The 24,631-nt window shown below is 43.5% G+C and overlaps 1 protein-coding gene across 1 annotated transcript; it reads right to left on the reverse strand.

Moving 5' to 3' along the window:
* Positions 1–8,504: 8,504 nt before the first annotated feature.
* On the reverse strand, positions 8,505–16,975 carry LOC130391705 (G2/M phase-specific E3 ubiquitin-protein ligase-like). The gene is made up of 6 exons (XM_056601959.1): positions 16,878–16,975; positions 9,769–9,971; positions 9,447–9,625; positions 9,001–9,173; positions 8,698–8,910; positions 8,505–8,558 (listed from the first exon to the last, which is right to left on the reverse strand). Exons 1-5 carry the CDS (start codon positions 16,973–16,975, stop codon positions 8,745–8,747), a joined length of 819 nt encoding a protein of 272 aa, XP_056457934.1. The 3' UTR covers positions 8,505–8,558; positions 8,698–8,744.
* Positions 16,976–24,631: the final 7,656 nt, after the last annotated feature.

A 24,631-nucleotide genomic window follows, 5' to 3' on the forward strand; every position in this document is an offset into this window, starting at 1 on the left:
AGCCACGGTCACGGCGCCGCCGGCAGCTCCTCTTTCTGGCCCCCCGGCTTACCAGCCTCGCCCGGCTTACAAGCCCCGCCCGCCTCAGTCTCAGCCTGCGGCGAGCGGCCAGCAAGGGCCCCAGGCAACGGGCCCATGGGGCAATGCCCCGCCCCACAAGCGCCGGCTGTGATGGGGCGAGGGAGAAGCGTGTGACGCGAGGAAACAACGGCTCTTTTAAGAGCCACCCACCTCTTTATTAAAGACGGCTGTTTCTTCCACGCACCCCAGTTAGCGCCGGAGCCTATCGGCTCGGCCATAACTGTTTCACACGCGTCTCCCACTACATATGGACAGACCGTCTATAAACCTCGTATAATCGATCGAGCCAGCTTTTAATTGCTTTTTAAAAGGCAACCCCGCCCGGCTTACCAGCCCCGCCCACCTCCATCGCAGGCCGCGGTGAGCGGCCTGCAAAAGCCTTGGGCAGCGGGCGCCCCGCCCCACATTCGCCGGCGACAATTGCGGGGCGAGGGAGAAGCGCGTGACGGCGAAACACACCTCTTTACTAAAGACGGCTGTTTTCTCCCCACACAGTTAAGCTCCACCAGAGCGTTTGTGACTCATGGTGCAAGCAAAGCTGTCTTGGCTGACACAAACTTGAGGGGCACCCGGTCAAGAGGCTCAAATGGGGCTTTAACCAGTGCGCGCAGCACCTCTGTTAAATCCCATTCTGGAGTGAGAGCGCGCGTCACGGATCTCTCTCTCCTCACACCTTTTAGGAAGCGCTTCATTAAGGGGTGACTAAAAACAGTTTTATCCCCGAAGCCTTCGTGGCATGATGAAACGGCAGCCGCGTACGTCTTAACCGTGCTAAAGGCCAGCCCTCTTTCCATCAGTGTCTGGAGGAAAGAGAGCACACGCAGCAAAGGGCAGGAGATGGGATCACAACCCCTCTCCGTGCACCATTTCTGGAAAGCCGCCCATTTAGCCGAGTAACACGCTCTTGTGGTTTTGTTCATGCATCTAGTTCAAGGACTTGAACACAGAGGTTTCATAACCGGACGATCAGTTCACAATCAGAGAATTGAACGCCTTTGGCGTGATGTATTTTTGCATGTGATGCAGCACTTTTACCTAATGTTCTACTCCTTAGAGCAGGGGTTCTCAAAGTTTTGACAGCTGAGGGCCAATTTAGGAACCCAGAATTTGACTGAGGGCCGCCAAAGGAAAAAAGATTAGGCGGGAAACGCCGTCAGCATCACAGTGGTGAAAAGAAACATTGCACCGTGGACCTCTGGGAGTGAGGTCAAGTGAGGTCTAAATCACGAAACTGAGGTTCATCCTTTCAAAGTATTGTACAGTCGGATTAGAACTAACAAATGTAACAGGATTTAATTGAAAGCTAGATAGTCGACTTTTCTCTTTATATTCATTTATTTTTGTTGAAATTAATATTGATATAATAATTAAAAAATATATAGATTACAATATATATATATTTTTAACTTACATCTGTATGTCATTGCGGGCCGCCAGGTATGTTTCTGCAGGCCGCCATTGGCCCGCGGGCCGCATTTTGAGAACCAATGCCTTAGAGGATTCAGAGGTTCTAAACCCAGATAATGATGTCCACAGACTATCACTGCATATTGTTTATCTTCCGGAGATTCAAAACAGACTGGAGCAGTTTAGACTAGAGGGCATGCTCAGAAATATTGCAACAGACAGCACAGCTGTCAACAATGTGTTTGGGGAAAATCCCTACAGCTACCAAAACATTGAGGCCATCCTAGCGCAGTACGGAATTCAAACACTGCCTACACTTGATGAGGAAGAGTTCCCAGCTGTAAGGGTAGAGCCACCTCAACTCATCCTCACTCAGCAACAACAAACATCTGAGCACAATGCAATCCAACACATTTCTGATTTGAAGATAAAATATCAGGCTTGCTGTACTGCAATTATCAGAATTTTGCAAACTGATCAGGTATAGTCCAATACCAAGCCAAGAGACAACATTTTATTGGTTGCATATATTATCCAGGCTTTAAGAAAGGACTCCACCCCCTCCTCCCTTGGAGACAGGACTCCACCCCCTCTCCTCCCGTGGAGACAGGACTCCACCCCCTCTCCTCCCTTGGAGACAGGACTCCACCCCCTCTCCTCCCTTGGAGACAGGACTCCACCCCCTCCTCCCTTGGAGACAGGACTCCACCCCACCTCCTCCCTTGGAGACAGGACTCCACCCCCTCCTCCCTTGGAGACAGGACTCCACCCCCTCTCCTCCCTTGGAGACAGGACTCCACCCCCTCTCCTCCCTTGGAGACAGGACTCCACCCCCTCTCCTCCCTTGGAGACAGGACTCCACCCCCTCCTCCCTTGGAGACAGGACTCCACCCCCTCTTCCCTTGGAGACAGGACTCCACCCCCTCCTCCCTTGGTGACTGGACTCCACCCCCTCCTTCCTTGGAGATAGGACTCCACCCCCTCCTCCCTTGGAGACAGGACTCCACCCCCTCCTCCCTTGGTGACTGGACTCCACCCCCTCTCCTCCCATGGAGACAGGACTCCACCCCATGGGTTACAGCGGCCCTCACAACCCCACACCACCACCCCACCCCTTTTAAGTGTATATTGTATATAGTTCTCTGCAAAACCTATGGTGGCATCATGCTTTCAGTGTGTATATTGTATATAGTTCTCTGCAAACCTATGGTGGCACCATGCCTTCAGTGTGTCTTGAACAACCACACATAAAAGGTTGCACATATTATATTGACATTTTATCGTATTTGTCTCAATGCATACTTGACTGTAGAAAGATTTATGAGTGAAGTTACCAACACAATAAATTGGCCAAATCAGGCCTCAACTGTGTGCGTATTTGAAAATGTGTCGCAGGGACTACAGTCAACAGAAACCTGTTTCAGGTAGCTGGTTTAACATACTCTGAGTTTAATCCTGCGCTCTGAGTTGGTTGACTCAGAGTTCAGGGTTGAAAAGCAACTCTGGGTTTTCGGTTTCAGAACAGGTGATCAGCGTTGGGTTAATCAACTCTGAGTATGTTCACTCTGGGTTGAGGGCGTGCCTGTTGACTATGAAGAGCCATCATCAATGGATCTCTGATAACATGATCAAACATGGACCAAAAGCGTAGATCCACTTACTTTTCCCCCACGGAATTGGAAATTCTAATGAACGTGTATGCCGAGCAGTTACCCATTTTAACAAAAAAAAGCAATACCGCCGCGGCAGCGAGAGAGAGAGCTTGGCAGGAAATAGCTGAACAAGTCAATGCGTGAGTCAAATAAATTAGGAAAGTTTAATATCTTCCACTTATTCAATATGTAAATTGTGTGTGTGTGTGTGTGTGTGTGTGTGTGTGTGTGTGTGTGTGTGTGTGTGTGTGTGTGTGTGTGTGTGTGTGTGTTTGTCAATTTACGCAACCCCGAGTTGCCCCACGAGGACTTGGCAGCAAATGAAGTACAAAAATATAGTTTAAACCGGTAAACTAATGTTTAATTGAAATCAAATCAATTGTGCTGTTTTGCCTGCTCTACCTAATTTAACAGCTATGTTCAACATGTATTATATATTTGTATACTATATTTAAGCAGTAAATGTAAGTAGTAGGCCTACATTTCCCAGCCACCCCAACACTGCCAATATTTAATAGGATTTAAATATATTAGAAGGCTACACCTAGGCAAAATGCATTATAAATATATGTGTCTTCAAAATAGCGCTTACTGAATATTAGGGTAACATTTTCCTCCATGTTAGCAAATCGAAAAAATGCAGAGGCCCGGCAGACTGGAGGGGGTCCACCACCTGCAGCCCTCACAGAGGCTGAGGAGATGGCCCTAAGCCAACAGAGTATGCGTCCTGTGGCTGAGGGCATCCCTGGGGGGAGCTCCTCTGATCCCCCCCACCCCCCAGGATAGAAGTGCCTTTACAGTATAAGAGGTTGGTTATTCAAAATAATTAAATATGTACACGCAACCCAGCGCGTTGCAAATTAGATGGGGCAATATTCTGGCTCAAGTAATAATTGCACTGTCTAATCATCTTCTTCCAGTTACTGATGGCGTCATCGCCCTACTTGAACCAGATGCCCTCACCAACCTCCATGCAATTGTAACAATTCAAAAGATGCAAAAGGATGCTTTGGAGATCCAAATTTTGGAACATAAGTTATCGGTGGGTGAGGTGCAAACTGGGATAGGCTTCTGTTCCCTGCTCTAAAAACATACCCAATATAAATGACTTTTTTTTTTTTGTGCTTTCAGGAAATAAAAAAATCCTCATAATAGGTAGATTTTCTTTATTAGAACACGGGCTGTGGTGGGACAAGTTATTTTGTTGAACAGTTTACTCAAATGGTTTTACTTCAGTGAACAATGCAGACGATTATGCTGAGCATGTGCATGTAGAGAAGAACAGCATCTGGTTAAAAGGCAAGGCAAGGCAAGGCAGGTTTATTTGTATAGCACATTTCATACAACAAGGCAACCCAATGTGCTTCACAAGTCAAAAAAAAAAAGGATGGTCCTTGCATACAAATAGAAGTTACAAAAGCAATAATAGTAGCAAGTAGATAAGAATAATAAGAGTTACAATTAAAATGTAGTAATGTAAGTAAAAACATACAATCATAGAGAACATGTTAATTAAGGCATCTCTGAACAATTTCGTTTTTAGTTTGGTTTTAAAAGTGGCAACAGTGGGGGCTGTTTTAATATCCAGAGGTAGTTGGTTCCACAAACGGACCGCATAGTTACTAAAGGCAGCCTCGCCCTGCTTAGTACGGGCAGAGGGTTGAACCAGCATACAAAGCTCTCCAGATCTAAGAGATCTGGTAGGGCAGTAGATTCTGAGCATATTTTTAAGATAAAGGGGTCCCTGGTTTTGAAGACATTTAAAAACAAGTAATAAAACTTTAAAATCAATTCTAAATGATACTGGTAACCAGTGTAGGAACCTTAGTACGGGTGTTATATGATCTCTTTTCTTTGTTTGTGTAAGTAACCTGGCTGCAGCGTTTCGAATAATTTGAAGGTGTTTAATTGTTTTTTGAGGTAGGCCGGTGAAAAGACCATTGCAGTAGTCGACCCTACTAGTAATAAAGGCATGAATAAGTTTTTCTTGGTCGACATATGAAAAACATTTTTTCAGTTTAGAAATATTTTTTAAGTGATAAAAAGCAGATTTAGTGACTGACTTGATGTGGCTGCTAAAAGTTAGGTCACTGTCAAGAATCACTCCTAGGTTTCTAACAGAATCAACTGCCTTAAAACTCTTTGTATTAAGTTGAACAGCAAGCTTATTTCTTTGGTTCTCCTTACCAAAAGTTATCACCTCTGTTTTCTCAGTGTTTAGCTGTAAGAAATTTTGGGACATCCAGGTGTTGATATCAGTGAAACACTGATAGAGAGAGTCCATGGGGGAGAGATCATCAGGAGATAAAGACAGATAGATTTGGGTATCATCAGCATAGGAGTGATAAGAGATGGAATGCTGTTTGATGAGCGCGCCAAGGGGGAGCATGTATAAGTTAAACAGAAGAGGGCCGAGAATCGATCCCTGTGGGACGCCACAGGATAAGGGCATAGGTTCTGACTTAAAAAAAAAAAAAAAGCAGTACCAGGGTCTTTTCTGCCTTGCATTCTTAAAATGAGTTTCTTGACTTGCAGCAGTTATAGGTCCGTGGTTAGTCAGCTACTCTGATCATGGGAAAGCCACAACATTGAAGTGACTGTAGTACAGAGCGGGTGGGATGCACGGGGCGGATCATTCTGCACATGCGTTAATTGCGATACAAAAATAATAAATAAACTTAAAGCATGCCCCCGGTGCGTTTGACAGTTAACATGGGGGCTGAGAAGGTGGTCTAAATAAATGATAGATTGCGCTGAAAAACGATAGCGCTCGTGAAGACAATTACCAGGAAAATAAAGTATATCCAACCGGGGTCTTAATAATCGTTCCTCACGGAGATTCCTTCTGAGGATCGCAGCCTCTACGTCCACAGGCTCTCGTAGAAAAGGACATGCCATTTTTAACACTTCCTTCTGTCGGAGAGCTGCCTTCAGCCTTATAGACTACAAACTCAGAGTAGGTCTAACCACCTCCCGAGCAGATTAGGTCCACGGCGTATGTTGCCGCAGCAACTAACTCTCGGTTGCGCTGAACCTGCTACCTGAAACGGAAAACCCAGAGTTTCCACTAACTCAGAGCGAACAAACTCGGGGTTGCCTCAAAACCAGCTACCTGAAACAAGGCTCAGCTATGCAGATTATCTTTTCTGTTCCCTTTTCTCATATTTGGTGTGTGTGCGTGCGTGTGTGTGTGTGTGTGTGTGTGTGTGTGTGTGTGTGTGTGTGTGTGTGTGTGTGTGTGTGTGTGTGTGTGTGTGTGTGTGTGTGTGTGTGTGTGTGTGTGTGTGTGAATGAGGGTGGTTCATTCTGTGTAATTCAGAAGGTAGAGACAGGTAAATTGCATATTTCCTATTTTACTCTTGTACATGATGACCACTGTAGGAATGTAATTAATGCACTCTAACTTTGTCTGGAAGACATCTGAGCCATTCACACAAACTCATTACAACGACTCGTTGTAATGGCTACCCAGGTGGCGTGGCCAGCCTAATCTAATAAGCACACCCCATTGACACCTCAGAGTCAAAGACAAAGAAGTTATAGTTGTGATACTGAAATTATCTGCTAGTGTATTTATGAATGTAGCATACTGATATTTGGTCTTGAATTAATCCTTGTGGACAGTAGTCTTATGGTTGTATGGCAATCTTAAGCATATGCAAAGTTGTGGCCTATGTATTATGTACATTGTGTTAAATTGAACTTCACACCTCAGTCACACATCAGTTGACCAATCATAAGTCAGCTGGATGGATGCGCACTACCCTAGCCTGAGAAAAATACCAGATTTGTATAAATCACATTACTTTTGAAAAACTGTCCCTGAAGTCCTTGGTCTTGTCTCTTCTTTATTGGCCTCTGCGGGAATGTGTGTGGCTCTCTCTGACACACTCTCCCTTTCTTTCCCTCTTTCTCTATTTTGGTTTTGTATTCGATGTACACGATGTGCATTCGATGTGCTTTGTTTCATCTTGTTTTACATTAAATGTAACTTGATTTGTTTAATTTGGTTTACCTGGTTACATTTAAGTTAATTGGTAACTGTTCTTAATGGAGTCAGATAACTCATAGTTTATCCTACTCTTCTCCATTGTTCAGAACACACATTTAGGTAGTCCTAACTGAAGTATTTTGCAAGCTTTAAGTTTATTTTACAGAGGTGATGGACTAAACAGCACAGATGTGTGATCAGCTCCCATTTCCTCACAAAGTGCAGAGAACAGTCGCGCCTTTAATGGTCGGATTTTGATAAAATTTACCACGCTCACAACTTCTGTCAAAACCTAATTTAGTTCAGGGCTGAGCTGCCCTGTGAATGACAGTGCGTCCAGCGCGCATCTGGCGCAACCCTCATTATTATTGTATGGATGGACAACTTTTGAGGTCCGTGTCACAAATGTACCCATCTTGTGTTATTGCCCACACCAGCCTGCTAACCATCCCAACCATTGTTGCTAAGCAACCTCAATGTGTTTGGCGGACTATTTCATAAACCCAGACTAACAACGGTTGTGCGTAAGAGACATACGAACGTATGCTTACCACTTTTGTAATTTCCATATAGTACATTCAGATTGCATGTTAGGAATAGGTCTTTTCCGATTAGAAATCAATTCGGAGAAGTGTCGATGTAAACACGGCTAGTGAAATTTCCACCCGTTTTTCGCGCCCCACCTGTCACGTCTCTATTCCCCACCAATGGGGCGCGCCCCACACTTTGAGGAACCGCTGATCTAAAGTGAATATTTAAAAGTGCATGAAATTGGACATAACAGATTAACAGTACCACGTAATTAAAAGTGAAGGTGAACTTAAAAGACCTGAACAAAGCCATTTGTTAAGTGGGGCAATACTAGAGCTATTAGAGCTATTCAAAACCTAAATAAAATATTTTCAAAATAAAAAATAAAAAATAACTTAACACATTCTAAACCAATTTAAAGAATGGATCAACGTTTGCCTGAGTGTGAGAGTGTGTACGAGTATGTGAGAGCGTATGTGTATGAGTGTGAGAGAGAGTGTGTATGAGTGAGAGCGTATGAGTGTGAGAGAGAGTGTGTATGAGTGAGAGCGTATGAGTGTGAGAGAGAGTATGTATGAGTGAGAGCGTATGAGTGTGAGAAAGAGGGTGTATGAGTGAGAGCATATGAGTGTGTATGAGTTGATCAATTGGAACAATAGAGGCATGCCCTCTAACAACCTGCAATGAATGGAAAACAAACAACATTATGCAAGACCAAGAAGAATGCAGCGGCAGGCGTAATATAATAATACAGGAGTTTGCTTCAGGGAAGATTCGGTTGTCTTCATGAATGAACTGGATTTGAGGAAGGTATGGAAATCCCAGTGGAGGGACTTTAGAGGCTCCAGATGAAAATTCCAATACCCTCTCAAGGGTGACTGGACTGCATTCTCCTTCTGTAACACAAGAAAGTGGTGAGAAACAGTGATTAAGTGATGCCTTTCACACCTTGATGGAATTGGAGAAAAGTTCTTAATTTAAAATAAATAAATGTTTTCACGTACAATATTGTAACTGGTAGAATAATTAGTATACCTTCTACGTCAATCAACCAGTCACGCCAGAAGCAGATGGTTGCATTTTCACGGTTTCTCCGGTTGCTGCCTTGCACTGAAGTCTACAACAAATAGCTTGCACAGGTCCTTTGCCTGAAGGGGAATTTCCTCATTTACAAAGAAGTGGAAGAATACTGCCGGATTCTCCCTAATCTCTTGGAGTAATCCAAGGGTTTGTAACCCATCAGCAAACCTATGAAAACATGTGCCATAGTGTGAGTTGTCCTGGGCTATTGACAGTTACATTTTTCGGACAGATAAGACAGGTGAGGCAATTACTTACTGGTCCATGGCAGTCGCCAATCTGCCGTTTACAAAGAAGTCAGCAGCTGACTTGACAAGGGAGTCCTTCTCTTCAAGGCTGGACACATGTCTCAAGGCCCCTACAATATTGAGACTATCTGCTGCCTCTGTAATTGTGTCGTTTGCCTCTCTGACTGTTGTTGCTTCCTGTATCTAAAAAGAAAAGAAAGACAAATAGACAGAAAGAAGACAAAAATACAGAATGAAAGATAGTGAGTGGCACATAAATACAAGGATAATTAAAATGTGCAGGAGTCTACAATCCAAAATTGTCTTATAAGGACACCTTCCCTATATAAATTAAATGTCAATAGTTGTACACTATGAAAGGAAGCGTTTCATAAATAGAAATTTAATAGAAAGCAACTGGAGGGCTATGTCACAGTAGACTGTACACTCGATGTATAACACCTTTCTCCTGCTTACTTTCATCAACTGCTGCCTAAAAGTATGGTCGCCAACTTCATCGACCGTGGCCGGGGTCGTTTCTACTCCACAGATTTGCTGGAAAAGCCTTTCCCAATAGAAATGTGGACCAACTCCTCCATGAATGACGCACACAGCAATCATTTTCCCCACCCAGGTGTACAGTTTACTCTGTAAAGCTAAAATGAACACAAAAAAAACACAATAAATCAAGACCGGAGAAATATGTGAGTGCAATAATTTTTAAATGGGTTTCTGTGTATACATTTCTAGAATTCTGCGTGTTGAATGAAGACAGCCCTAAGAATTTGGGCTTCCTTACCTTGAGTATCAAGACGCAACTGCCGGCCTTTCTTATGTCCATCAAAGATGTTTGATTGGTGGACGGCCCTCATCAACAGCCTTAGGTACTCTCTGGTCGGGCCGCCTTCGTCAACTGCCCCTTCACCATTGTCATCTTCATCCACAAAGACAACATACAGTTTTGCTTCAGGGTCGAAGGACTTCCGTTTAAACGCCCGCAGGCTACATAGTAAAACATTGTCCCGGCACATATTTATTTGGTTGCTTGTTGGAGAGAAGTTGTCATCTACTTTGCTTACCAGTTTTTTCAATATGGTCTGTAGATCAATCGTGCAACCAAAGAAGTTCATACATTTTATTCATATGCCAAATATGTACCATATTTTATAACGGTTTTAACCACCTGATTAAATGTTATAGGATATAAGCATCACACTGACTTTGGTTTAGTGCTAGTCCTTTATATGGTATAGAAAATGTAATATTTACATACACCAAAAACATCAGTGTCAAGTTAATGCGAAAAACCTACTCATCCACAGGTCCTCCAAGATGATGTGTTGATACAGGAGACTGATTTTGTGAAACTGTCTCTTGTTCGTCAAGATGAATGATTGGTTCCTGGGCAGGTGAAGGAGGGAGTGATGGTTCTTCAACAGTCAGGATTTCTTGCGGTTGTGAGATCAGAGTGAGCGATGGCTGGATAGAGTTCTCAGATGGCAGTGGCTGGAGAGAGGGCTCAGACAGCAGTGAGTGGGTGGAGGACACAGAGATACTTGGCTGGGTGGAGGGCTCAGACAGCGACGACTGAACAGGAGACGTATGGTTTAGGGCATAAGCGCCATCATTTCATTGACCCGAGAGAATTTCCTGAAGAAAAACATGCATGAGCTTGCACAAAACAAAACACAATCTTTTTTTCCGTTTGAGACAGGAAATACAATGCAATATACATTTACCTGTACATGCTGATTTGAAAACCAAAGTACGTATAGCGTTGAGGATGGTTTTATGCCATGATCGATTATTGACCCGGCAGAACTGCTCTCAATTGATCTTGATGATGTGGCTTCTTGTACCACAAAGATTTCACTGGCACCATCATCTTGTCCCACAAATGCAAACACGGCCTAAAAAGATGTGAAACAGTGTTACACCAGTGACATTTTACAACCCACTGCGAATACACTTGATATTTTCTCAAGCTGAACACACATCCCCTGAATTGGCTCAGACAAGCTGAATTTCCTCATGCTGATGTGTCCATCTGGATATTTAAATTTGATCCACACCCCATCAGAGGGTACCTCACATGCAGATAGACGCTGACGTCTTGCTTCAATAGCCTGAAATGTTATTGCTCTCATTAAAAAGAAAAATCTAATGAATCTTTGGCTAGTTCATTTATCAAACTAATATTACAAACAAACCTTTTGACGCCTTTCCTCACAGGCCTGAGGCTAGTTTCTTCCTCTCCTATTAAAAGACCACATTAAAAGTATTTATGCATTCTGTTATAGCATGTAAAACATACAAAATAATAACTTGGAAATATTACCTTCTCCTGATCCACCAACACATTTTCATTATATTCCTGGTCTTGCTGGGAACGTATTGCTCGCCATTCTTGAAGAGCCTAAAGTAAAACATCAAAAATGGCATTTCTCACAAATCACCATCAAATAGTACATATACATACATTGAACAAATACTTAGAATAGATTCTATAATGTCAAAATGTGTTACCTGATTTGCAACCACACTTTGAGCTTGGGTACTCTCAGCCAAAGGGGCGGTCTCATCTTGTACTGGAGCAATTGAGAGTGGTGGGAATGAATCCATGGATATGGCAGAGGATGTGGATGCCACCTGGTAGTACACAGAAAATCCAAATGATTTCTCCTTCAACACACACTCTTAGTGGAAACAAAATACATCATTAGAAAAAAATACATCAGTACAAAAACTGTTTGCCTAGGTAATGTAACTGCTCAAACATCACAGTTTAAATAAATACATTTTAATACATATTAGAAAAAGACAAAAAAACACTGTTTATATTTGACACTCATCGCTACAAAGTGCATAGTGAACTTAGATGTGCAATCATTTTAATACAGAACTGATCTGAAACCACATTTTCCTTAGCCACCTGTGAGGTCTCATCTGCTGCTGGAGCTGCAGAGAGTGGTGGGAATGAATTCTGGGACATGGCTGAGGGTGGTGAGGTTTCCTGAGGTCAGAGAGGGTAACTTCAGTTACAGGCAGACATTACAGTTAACACATTTGATTGTAGTATATTATTATTATAACTGTCAAGGTAAAAATCACAAACAGCCTATTTACAAGAACCTCAAAATAATAGGTTACGAAGGTGAAACTAACTTCAGCACTGTAGTGTAGTATGATAAATCCCTGTGTATATAATTCCATACCTGCAAGACAGTGGCTCGTGTCACGATGTAAAGTCTGCTTTTGCCAACAGCTGTTTTTAGTTCCCTCACAGAACTAACATTCAATATCTTGATTTTGCGTCCTTTGCCTGTTCTTGCTAATTCAAACCCAACCAAATTTAAGCTTATGCGAGGGTAGCTGTGACAAACAAAGCTGTTTAATTCCGCTAGACTCCAGTTTAACCCAATCTTTGAGTTTGTGCCGCTGTCTGCTGAATCTTGCACAGGTTCTCCTAAAAATGGAAATGTAAACATCAGTATAATCCGTTTCTGGTGGCAAAATAACAGCCATTCGTTGCTAATAATATACACAAGATATTTCAGGAATCCTAGCAAACTGTTCTTATCGATCTTGCCCGGACTCCTACAATGTTCGAGAAGACAGTTTCAAAGACGATAAATTTCACAAACCAAAGCTTCCAAACTGTGTTGTCATATTTTCAGAGATAATCATAGTGTTGCCAACCACCAACGTAGACCTGTATGACTGCCACAGTTAACCTATGATAAGTTGTGCTTCTACAAAGTTTAAAGCTAAACAAAATGTGCATATGAAAAGAAAGAGCCTGGTTTCACTCCCAAGGGCATCACACAGTTGAGCCTCTGAACATAATGGCCCTCATTTATCAAACGAACGTAGAAATGAGCGCAAATCTGAACGCATTATTCATCTTACGATAGGACCCACGTGAGATTTACGAAACCTTCGTATCACACCAATCCCAGCGTACGAAGGATCTTGGTGTTGATAAATACGGCGGCTGAGATCGATCGTAATTAACGTAACACGCCCATATAAAAGCACGTCTTCAGAAGTCTCGCCCCTAACTTTTACGACATGGAGAAACGTCCAACGGTAAAATAGAGGAATTTTTCCGAGACCCAAATGGAGACGCTCGGGTCACTGGTGGATGCGAACCGTCTGGTTTTATTTGGTAGCCTAAAAGCTGGCATTAAAGGCCAGCAAAAGAATGCTATATGGAAGGAAATAACTGTTGCAGTGAATCGTGTTTCCAATGTTCGTCGGGCTACGGAAGAGGTTTGTTAATTAAATTAATTAAATAATAAATTAAATGTACAACTTCTGTTATCCAGCTTAAAACATTTCACATATATGCTATTGTTTGCATTCCGTTAATTCCGAATAAGGTGAAGAAAAAATGGTCCGACATGAAGCTCAGCACCAAAAAACGTGTTGCGGCTGTGTAGCCGGCCAAGCAAGAAACGGGAGGAGGCCGGTGCAGTGCGACTGCAGCGTAACTCACCGAGATGACTCTGACCATGTAGTGCGCCCTGATGTAGACGATGCCCAACGTTGCTATTTTGGAAAATAAAAGAATCGTGCATGCCCCCAGGCCATCGGGCTACCATGTTCAGGATTGACATTCTGGCATCGCAAATAATCGGAACATTAACTGAATGGTAGCTTTTGCGGTTGATGTACGCTTAATCATTAATAGATGGTTCATACGCACATGGGTACCTACAATCAACCGCACGAATCATATTTGGAAACCTAGCAATAGCATAAAAATCCCGTTTGATTCCAGTTTGCTGATTGTTATTATATGGGAATTTAATATAACGTTTGGAGAGGGACATTATAGCTGCCAAAACTGCTGGCATGGTTCGGCTAATACTTGGCTGGGAAATAGCAGACCTGTCCCCGATCTCCCGCTGCAAGATCCCGGTGGCCAAAAATCCCAAGGTAGAGCAAACCTGCACAGGTATTGCGTTTGATCGCCTAGTTTCTCGCCTTAACTGTGGCTCCAAAGCATTGCATAGCTCCATCAGGAGATGCCTTGGGAGACGAAAACGACTCAAGAGCCATTCATCGCCCTCCTTAAAAGAATCGGCGCGGTCTCGAAAAACTCTCTCGTCTGTGCGTTGAGGTCCTTAACAGAGCCAGATCTGCCATCACTGAGACACGACCACCTATTTGGCAAAGCTCCTGTTAATAGACAGCTGAATGAACATTTCACCTGTCACATTCTAATTATTTTCATAGCAATGCTGTTTTTAATTAGGCCTGACTTGATTGTAATTGTTTGAACGGCTGGGCTAATTCAAATTTATTTAGTAATGAATACAGATGTTGAACATGAGCTAATTGTGCTGCACTATTCGTCATTGAAATACCTGTATGTTGCGCCAAAAAAACTTGCGTACACGAGCTCAGACCTGTCGTGAGATTTCATCGCAGCCTGCGCTCACGTTCAAATTGATAAATGCCAAGCTCAACGTTGAAATGAGCGTACGTCCATTTTACGCACGTTTTCTGTCGTACGCTCGTTTGATAAATGAGGGCCAATATGTGAAAGAACATTAACATATGATGTAGCTGAGCCTCTGAATGCACCACCCAGATCCTCACACTAAGCATAACCACCATTGACTAACTTTAGATAGCTGATGCAAAATGATTCATTGGGTGATATTCCTGGACACTTTAAAAAATGATGCCTTGGCATGACAAAGTGTTGGAAGGGCATAGGTGTATATATTAAAATGGCTACATGGAAACTTTTATGAAAATGCATTAAAGAGTAAACAGCTCTACAATATTTCTTTAAAACAAATGCTAAATGTATTTTAACAGTTCAATGTTTCCCAATGCATAGACAGTGTAACAAATGGGGCCAGACAGGGTAAAGTTAACATAGAATTCAAAAAAGCTTGTTCCATAGTTTTCTTGGCAAGAAGGTTGGATAATAAGGTGTTAAAGTAAATAACACTCAATTCTTATGTGCTTCAATCTTACATTACCTAATCCAAGTTCAGCCATTTCAGCAAGTGTTTTTGTTGGGGGCAGAAGATCACTATCTGGCCCTGGAAGGAGGAAAAGTTTTGCTTGGCAAAAAAGTTTTTCCCTGTGGCCACCAGATCCTGTAAACACAAATACATAACTGTCATCAGTCACTCTTGGCTAAATTCGACATGAATAATATGGACAATAATATACTAAATAAAAATATCCACATGAATGTACTGAGGGGTGTATAGGCATGCAGGCAGGGAGGGACTGACCCTGTGATTCATCAAAAGCCCGGGCCGGGTCGGGCCGGGCCTTTGATCGAGCATTTGTGTTTTTATTCTATTTTTTATCATTGCTTTATTGGCCTAATCTGAGGAGAAATCTATGCCATAAACAGAAATATTATAGGCCTTTATTACACGGGTCTTCTCAATGGCGTTGAACGCTCCGTTCACTTGCATGGGTCCGGTAACCCCTGCGTCTTTGGTTGCTAAGCAACGCCTCGTCAACGTCTTTGGCAAACTATTTCTCTGCTGATCAACACTACGAATGCTGGCAACGAATTATACATTTTAAAAAAAGACACGCCGTGTGAAGTTATTTTTCGTTTTGGCAAGTAGCCGTGTAATAAGCGGGAGAATGTATAGAACGTCGCCGGTCATAATCGAAAATAAGCCCCTTCAGGGCGAAGCAAGACACAGTTGATCACTGCGCGACGGTGTCCTGTTCGCCCTGTCGGGGCTTATTTTCCCGATAATGACCGGCGTTCTATAGATTATGCCTTACATATATATTTAGCAGAATAGGCCTAAGTAACAAATGTGTACAAAGTTACACATGTATTAAAAAAAAAATGTCGGGTTGAAATCGGGCTCGGGCTCGGGCTCATAATTACAGTTAATGTGTCGGGCCGGGCCAGGCTCGGACAGAACATACACGGGCTTGGGCCGGGTTGGGCTTGATTTTCTGGGCCCGATCTAAACTCTAAGCTGAATTAACGTTACACTTACATATGTATGAGGCTGTGAACGATAGTCAACCAAGAAAAACAAGATAGGTTAATATATTTAACAGCTACCCCGAACTCCAGGAACTTGACGGCGAAATAGTCTTCTTGTTGAAGAGAGTAATCGGGAATCCTCATTGCTCGCTGCCAGCTCCTGCCTGGCACGGGCCGCAGCGTTAAAAAGACGGTTAAAAACCCAGACTCCCTCGACCTCCGGCTGCTCTGACATGGTGAGCGATGTAATCAGTGAACACAGGTGAATTGTGTGAATGATGATTGAACGAGGAGCTGCTCCGCTCCCGCCTAAAGTAAACGGTCCTATAATTTGTCATTACAGATATCTGAAACGTCATTACAGATATCTGAAACGTCATTTCGCCTAGTCAAAACTCGAATTCAAGATATCTTTAATTCAGTTTCGCCTAGGCAGAATGAAAGTTAAAGATATCTAGATATCTCTAATCAAAATTAATTTCAAGATATCTACAACTTGATAATAGATATCTACAATTCAATTACGACTATCCCTAACTCCAGTTAGAGATATCTACAACGTCCTTTTGACTAGTCATAACTCCAGTTAGAGATATCTACAACGTAATTGAGGGGTAAAACGGTCTGTCTAGTTACTGGACCAGATGAAATGAGACGGAGAGGTAATAAAGTCTGTCGGCACGAGGACCTTGGATTTATTAAGTAAAGTGGCAACGGTTATACAGAGTATGAATATTGCCTTTCATGTTACAATGGCCTATGCCATGGGTGAGCCAAGGGCACGATGCTTGAATAAATGGGTCACTACTCAAATATAAACAGCACATTGGAAATAGATGAATGCACTTTCAGATAGTATATGACTACAGAATGTTCTGATTTAGATAATTAAGTAATTAGCCTATGAAACCGCAACTTACCGGAGACAGATGGACAGGCGCTCCGCCGCTGATATGGAGCGCCTGTAGTTGGTGTCCTGACGGGAGATCCTGGCACCAACCCGCAGGTCATCGAACATGGCGACAGTCAAGCGCAAATACCGCTTGAACCGGCTGTCATCCAGGCGGAGTTCCTGGAGGAGGTGGTGAAACTCACCCAGCGCCTACGCATGATCTCATGCACCCAAACACGACGGTGTTTGGGTTTATTTCTCTCTTCCAACTTCCACAACTCAAACAGCGCAGCGATGGTGGTGACCTTCATGTTTGTGGAGCTTTGGAAAGAGAATGAGCGGGAGAAAATGGGCGGGCTCATCTAGCCGCGTTGGAAGCGTTGAACCACCACACAATGATCAAGCGTCAGGTTAGGCGCGTAACGCGTTTGGTGTGGTCGCACCGTAATAGTTACGTATTGTAACTCTAGATCAGGGGTATTCAACTAAAATTCTAATAGGTCCAGTTAGAGAAAATGTCCTCAGGCAAAGGTCCGGAACATCATAATGTCTAACTTGCGTTATGATTCAGTGCGATATTGAAGTAGCCTAGTAGTTGTAGCAACGTCTGCATGTAATCAACAACTGACTGTCAGGATGAACAATTCAATAACATTTCGACAATATTTATTGTCACTTTTATACAATTATACTGAATAAGACTGAAGATATGTATTATTTAAGGAGGTTCAACTGACTCAACTGAAACTAATTTCTTCAAGGAAAAGAAGGGCTACATTTAAAATCAAAATGGTGAAAATCAATATAATAATAATCTTAAAATATCGATAAAATATATACTTTATTTTGAAAACTAAAATAAAGTATAGCAGCAGCTTGAGTTTCCCCTGTTTCTTTGTGAATGTTTTAACAGTTTCAACCAATTTCAAAAACAGATAGCAACACATCTTAACAATTGAACAGTTTTAGCTTCTCTTTCTTTCCCTCTTCTATCCAACTCCCCCACTCTCTGTTTCTCAGTGAGAGAACTAAGCTCTAGCTTGTCCTGCCAGGAGTTTAAATACCTAATGGCCAGGTAGATGTCCTCTCCTCTTGAACTGGTCTTAAGGGGAGGTACACCTCTTCACAGAACTCTTTCTTTTCTTGGTTGAAGAACCTTAGATGAATTAACAGCTGAGCATTGTCAGACACATCAATGAACTCATCTACAGCTAAGCCTACACACCTTATGAATGGCTTCATCCAGCTGGGCTAGCACATCCTGGGTTAAAATTTCACTTTTCTTTTCGGCTGTCTGCTGAAATGGGTATTTCCTTTATTTTGTTAAGGATCTTTTTTCTGTTTCCCCTCAAGTAAGGTTTCAGCTACTGCACTCATTGACGACCCCTACATCAGTAATTGGCTTTTTGTGTTGACCCAAAATCCAAGTGACTCTGAGGGAACATTTAAGTTGTTGGGCAGTGAATGAATCGGTCAGGATCCGGTTGGATTGTTCATATTGGGCTCTGAGACTGCTTATTTTCTGTGACCGCAGTTCAGACCGTTGTGCTTTGTCTCATAGTGGCGTTTCATGTTGACACTTTTTTATGAGTGCCGCTGTCTCTGAGCATATGAGACAACCTGGTTTTGTGTTTCCAGTGGGAAGAATGAACATGAATGAGTCCGTCCATTCTGGGTTGAAAGCTGTTTTCGCTGTCCAATGTTCTCTTCTTAGAGAGCGCCATGTGTAGTTATTTTTCTGTCTCCGGCTCACTTTGTCTGCCTCTTTTCTGTCTCGCTGTATTTCTCACTCTTCTACCGCTGTATTACTGACTCTTCTCTCGCTATCTTTCTCACTTTTCTCCCGCTGTACTTCTCACTCTTCTCCCGCTGTCTTATCTGCCTTCTCCCGCTGTATTACTCACTCTTATCTGACTTCTTTCTCTGTCATCTCTCGGATGATCGCTCACTGTCTGCGCGCCACTGTTGGGCAAAATAACCTGCTGAGTACATCACATGTACATTATAAATATAGCTAACTCCTACCCTAGCCTGATGAGCACATCACATGGCAGACACATTACAATATAGTCAACTCTTGCTCTAACCCAACGAACACAAACATGATAATATATAGTCAGGTCAAGGCCAGAGCCGAAGGCCCCATTTCCCAGGCAAATGGTAGACACTCAGACAATGCACCAGTCATCCTCAAGAACGGGAGAGCCACATTAATTTATCACACAGGAGACACTTTGAAGCTCTCCCCCGTTAGAAGGAACCAAGAGAAACACCTGCCCATACCAGGGGCCTGAGAGCCACATTAAATTATCACACACGAGACACTTCGGGGGGGCACTCCCCCGTTTTAATTTATCACACCGGAGACACGAGGAGCTCTCCCCCGTAACGAAGCTCTCCCAGGGCCTGGGAGCCAAGGCCAAGCAAAAACACACAGAACCACACACACCTCAAACGCACACACCTCATCGAGAGGAGGATACAGCATAAAACTGTATCACACAGGGACTCTTGACCTTCTTCTGAAGCAGACCTTCCACGGAGGCGAAGCTCCGGACGAACCATCAGCGCTGATTAGGGACTTAGACATATTCGATCTCTCACGCTTTATGACTCTGTATAACCGTTGCCACTTTACTTAATAAATCCAAGGTCCTCGTGCCGACAGACTTTATTACCTCTCCGTCTCATTTCATCTGGTCCAGTAACTAGACAGACCGTTTTTCCCCTCAATTTGGTGACCCCGACGTGATCTTTCGTTGAATTGAACCGCAACTGGGAAACGAGAGACGGAGAGCGGCACGACCTCGGGACCCCGGAGCACCGGACCGATTCCTGCAGTCTCACCTCGCGCGCGCCCAACAAAAGGTAGGCAGAACCTGTTGATAAAATCCAAACTCTGCATAGTTATATAGGAACCACATTAGGAGGTGAGACTGTGAGAGCGGTTCGCTACGGGATGTCTCGTGGGGACGAATAGGACTGCATCCCAGCATTTCCCCATAAAACCCGATTGACCTTGAACGCGTGACACATCGAATATCGGCTCGTTGCATGGTGAAAGAATACCCTCGAGACCATAGGGCCTATAAGAATCGGTCATAGTGATACAAGACTACCGATGGCCGAGTAATGGATGCCTGGGCCATGAGTGGAACCCAGAGGAAAAGAAAAAAAACTAGGCTCGTTGCATGGTGAAGGAAATACCCTCGAGACCCTAGGGCAGTCATACTCAAGTAGCGGCCCGCGGGCCTTTTGTGGCCCGCGGGGTGTCTATTAATGGCCCTCGAGCTGTTTTGAAAAGTTTTTTTAATTATTAAAAAAATAATAATAATAAATAAAAATAAAAAAACGTGCTGGGCGCTCTTATTTTGAAACTGCGCGCCGCGATCTCAATACGAGGCTGGGGGTTGCAACGATAAACAGATAGCACTCCAGCCCACAGACCGCTCCAGCCCTCCCAAACTCGAGGCAGACAGTCCATCTCAGCAGCAGTCAAGGCCGATTTAGGGTCGTTTTAGACGCAGAGACGTAAGCACGTAATTTACACAAGGGACTTGTTTTAGACAAGTTTTGATTTACGGTTCCTTTAAGGTTCCTTAAGGATTGCGCGTGTTGCAAGGGGATTCTCCGCCAGAACAGTAGGGGGAGCAACGAACGAATCTGTGGGCGTGGAAGTGGAAATCGCTGGCTTGTTTATATTTATAATTATCATAATTCGTTCTTGTGTTTTCTTCTTCTCCTTCTTCAAAATTCTTCATTCGCTTCTGTCACAGCCTTTTAAAAATGGCGCTATTATGCTGTAAAACCAGAAATGTGAGACTCCTGAAAGGATGTGGTTAGCTGGCCAATCACAGTCTTTGCGAGCTGCGTAGGGCCGTAGTGTTTCAGTCGCATAGTCAGGAATTTTGGCCGACGCACTTAAGCACGTAAGGGGTAATATTTTACCGCGCAAGGGGGGGGTTATGTATCTTACGTGCTTACGCGTTACGTCTAAAACAGAGCATATATCGGCCTCAGTCACACGTATAACGACCGGCCCCTTGAGTCACTGAAAAATTTTTTTGTGGCCCCTCATCATTTCTACTTGAGTACCCCTGCCCTAGGGCCTATAAGAATCGGTCATAGTGATACAAGACTACCTATGGCCGAGTAATGGATGCCTGGGCCATGAGTGGAACCCAGAGGAAAAGAAAAAAAACTAGGCTTGTTGCATGGTGAAGGAAATACCCTCGAGACCCTAGGGCCTATAAGAATCGGTCATAGTGATACAAGACTACCGATGGCTGAGTAATGGATGCCTGGGCCATGAGTGGAACCCAGAGGAAAAGAAAAAAAACTAGGCTTGTTGCATGGTGAAGGAAATACCCTCGAGACCCTAGGGCCTATAAGAATCGGTCATAGTGATACAAGACTACCGATGGCTGAGTAATGGATGCCTGGGCCATGAGTGGAACCCAGAGGAAAAGAAAAAAAACTAGGCTCGTTGCATGGTGAAGGAAATACCCTCGAGACCCTAGGGCAGGGGTACTCAAGTAGAAATGATGAGGGGCCACAAAAAATTTTTTCAGTGACTCAAGGGGCCGGTCGGTATACGTGTGACTGAGGCCGATATATGCTCTGTTTTAGACGTAACGCGTAAGCACGTAAGATACATAACCCCCCCTTGCGTGGTAAAATATCCCCCCTTACGTGCTTAAGTGCGTCGGCCAAAATTCCTGACTATGCGACTGAAACACTACGGCCCTACGCAGCTCGCAAAGACTGTGATTGGCCAGCTAACCACATCCTTTCAGGAGTCTCACATTTCCGGTTTTACAGCATAATAGCGCCAATTTTAAAAGGCCGTGACAGAAGCTAATGAAGAATTTTGAAGAAGGAGAAGAAGAAAACACAAGAACGAATTATGATAATTATAAATATAAACAAGCCAGCGATTTCCACTTCCACGCCCACAGATTCGTTCGTTGCTCCCCCTACTGTTCTGGCGGAGAATCCCCTTGCAACACGCACAATCCTTAAGGAACCTTAAAGGAACCGTAAATCAAAACTTGTCTAAAACAAGTCCCTTGTGTAAATTACGTGCTTACGTCTCTGCGTCTAAAACGACCCTAAATCGGCCTTGACTGCTGCTGAGATGGACTGTCTGCCTCGAGTTTGGGAGGGCTGGAGCGGTCTGTGGGCTGGAGTGCTATCTGTTTATCGTTGCAACCCCCAGCCTCGTATTGAGATCGCGGCGCGCGGTTTCAAAATAAGAGCGCCCAGCACGATTTTTTTTTATTTTTTTTATTTTTTTTTTAATAATTTAAAAAACTTTTCAAAACAGCTCGAGGGCCATTAATAGACACCCCGCGGGCCACAAAAGGCCCGCGGGCCGCTACTTGAGTATGACTGCCCTAGGGCCTATAAGAATCGGTCATAGTGATACAAGACTACCGATGGCCAAGTAATGGATGTGTATTAAATAATTCTATGTGGTAAGAAGGTTAGAGTCCTTTATCAGGGTTAGAGTCCCTTTGCAGAGGAAACAGTATGCCTGGGGCATGAGTGACACACAGAGAGAATAAGATAAACTAGGCTCGTTGCGTGGTGAAAGAACACCCTCGAGGCCTAAGGCTCGCAGCCCTTGATAAGTGAATCTGAGGTGCCCGAAGAAGCACAACGATTTCTTGGCCATATATTCATTGCATATGCGGGGACTAACGGACAGACACCTGAACTGACGCAGACTAGGGATAGCAGAGACCTCTCACCCCCACCTTCACGACCAGAGAGCAAGTGCGTGTGTATGGAGTCGAGAACGAGTGTATGCGCGAGTGAAAGAGAGACAGAGAGACAGTGTGTGTATGCGCGAGTGAAAGAGAGACAGAGAGACAGTGTGTGTATTAGAGATGCGTGGTTGGCGGTTGCAACCGCGGACTCCGCGGTTAAACCGCGGATCGGGCGGGTGACGTGACAAAAAATTATATTTTAATTAAATTCGGGCGGTTGGCGGTTTAACCAACGAAATTCAAAAATATATATACACATTGTTAAATGTCGTTACCTACTTCCAAGCACATTTTGAAATAATCCAATTCTCATCAGGCAGTAAATTGGCCTCTCTGTCTCTATCACACACACACATACGCACACACACACTAACGGAAGCAAAAAAGTTTAAATTAAGTGACGATCCGTCCCATGTCGCGTCTCCACAAACCTGCAAGTTATGAGACAGCTGTCAGTATTGGAAGAAGCTTTAACGTCTCGTAGATGAAACTGCCTGGGTTATTTTGTTTCGTATAAGTTATATTTTAAAACAGCATTGTAGCCTACCACTCGTGGAATACGGAATTTCATAGAGATGATGGAGTGATTTGACTCAGAAGTGACATCAGGCATTGGCAGCGCGAGATGTGCAGAACAAGTTAAACTTCTAGCTCAGTAACATCAACACCTAAGAAAGAAGGTAAGAAAAATAGTCTGAAAACTTTGATTTGCAAGGCAAGCAGGCAAGTGTTGGGCTTGTTACAGTAGCCTATATAGCCTTCAATGCGGTGAAATTTCGGAATTAATAGGCTCGAGTCGCGTTTCCTTAAAAGTCTATCTTTCATTTTGCAAAAAAAACAACACAGTAGGCTATATTACCATATTAAAATGGTGTACCAAATTGCGTTTTATTACAATGATAAAAAAGTGTAGGCCTACTAGCCTATGGTAAGGTCAGGTTTGCCGATGTGCTTGGCTATTTTAAAGTTTCTCCCTGTGCATCGATCGGAGACAGACGTCACTTCACTGATAATATTCTGGGGATAGGCTACAACATAGCCAATAGGCTTTCATACTAGGGACTTTATCCTTTAAATATCTTTGCGGCATTGGATCAGTCTCCTTTCAAGAACAGGCAAGAACTTTCTAGCCTCGCGTCAGCAGCGCATATACCTAAAAACAACAGGCGGATGGCGGGCGGGTGCGGTTTTGAAAATTGGTCAAAAAAATTGTTGCGGATGGATGGCGGGCGGATCAAGCGTCTTGTGATGCGGTTGCGGATGAAATAATAGCCCATCCGCGCATCTCTAGTGTGTATGCGCGTGAGAGAGAGAGAGAAAGTGAGGCAGAGTGAGAAAGGCTGTGTGCGTCTCTGTGCGCGTGTACGCAAGAGGTGATGTTTCTGTGTGTGCGTTTGGAGGAGACAGAATGAGAAAGGTCTGTTTAGGTGTGTGTGTGAGAGGGAGCGAGAGAGATAGCAAGGAGAGATAGCAAGGAGAGCTAAAGTCGGAGGACGATCGAGAGGGACCATTTTCCCTCTAGACAGTTGGAGGTAGCGATAGAGTGCGTGTTTTTCTAACAATGAACGGTTGTTTCAGGACCACGAGAAGGGACTCTGTATGGTTTTCAGGCCCAGAGTGTAATCCCCTTTCCCATATGTGTAGTCCTCCCATTTGAGGTCCCCATCCACCATATTTGAAGTCCTCTACTCCACCTCATGTTGTAGCTCCCCTCCCTAGAATTGTATTGGAGTTAGAACCTGTGAGGGTGTTTTGGTTCGGCCTGACGAGGCCTGTACCAATTTCGGTGGTCAGCTTCGTAGTTTTGTGTATATAGAAATTTGGAAAGGGGGAGCAGTATTAAGTTATATATCTGGGACTTAATCCGGATATATAGTGCTTATATCTAAGCACTTTGAGATTCTTGAATATAAAGTGCATTATAAATAAAATGTATTATTATTATTATTATTATTATATATAATAAAGTGAAAAGTTATTTGTGAATGAAGGGACAGAAGGATATTTTTGT

This window comes from Gadus chalcogrammus, chromosome 1 (assembly GCF_026213295.1).
Source record: "Gadus chalcogrammus isolate NIFS_2021 chromosome 1, NIFS_Gcha_1.0, whole genome shotgun sequence".
Lineage (NCBI taxonomy): Eukaryota > Metazoa > Chordata > Actinopteri > Gadiformes > Gadidae > Gadus > Gadus chalcogrammus.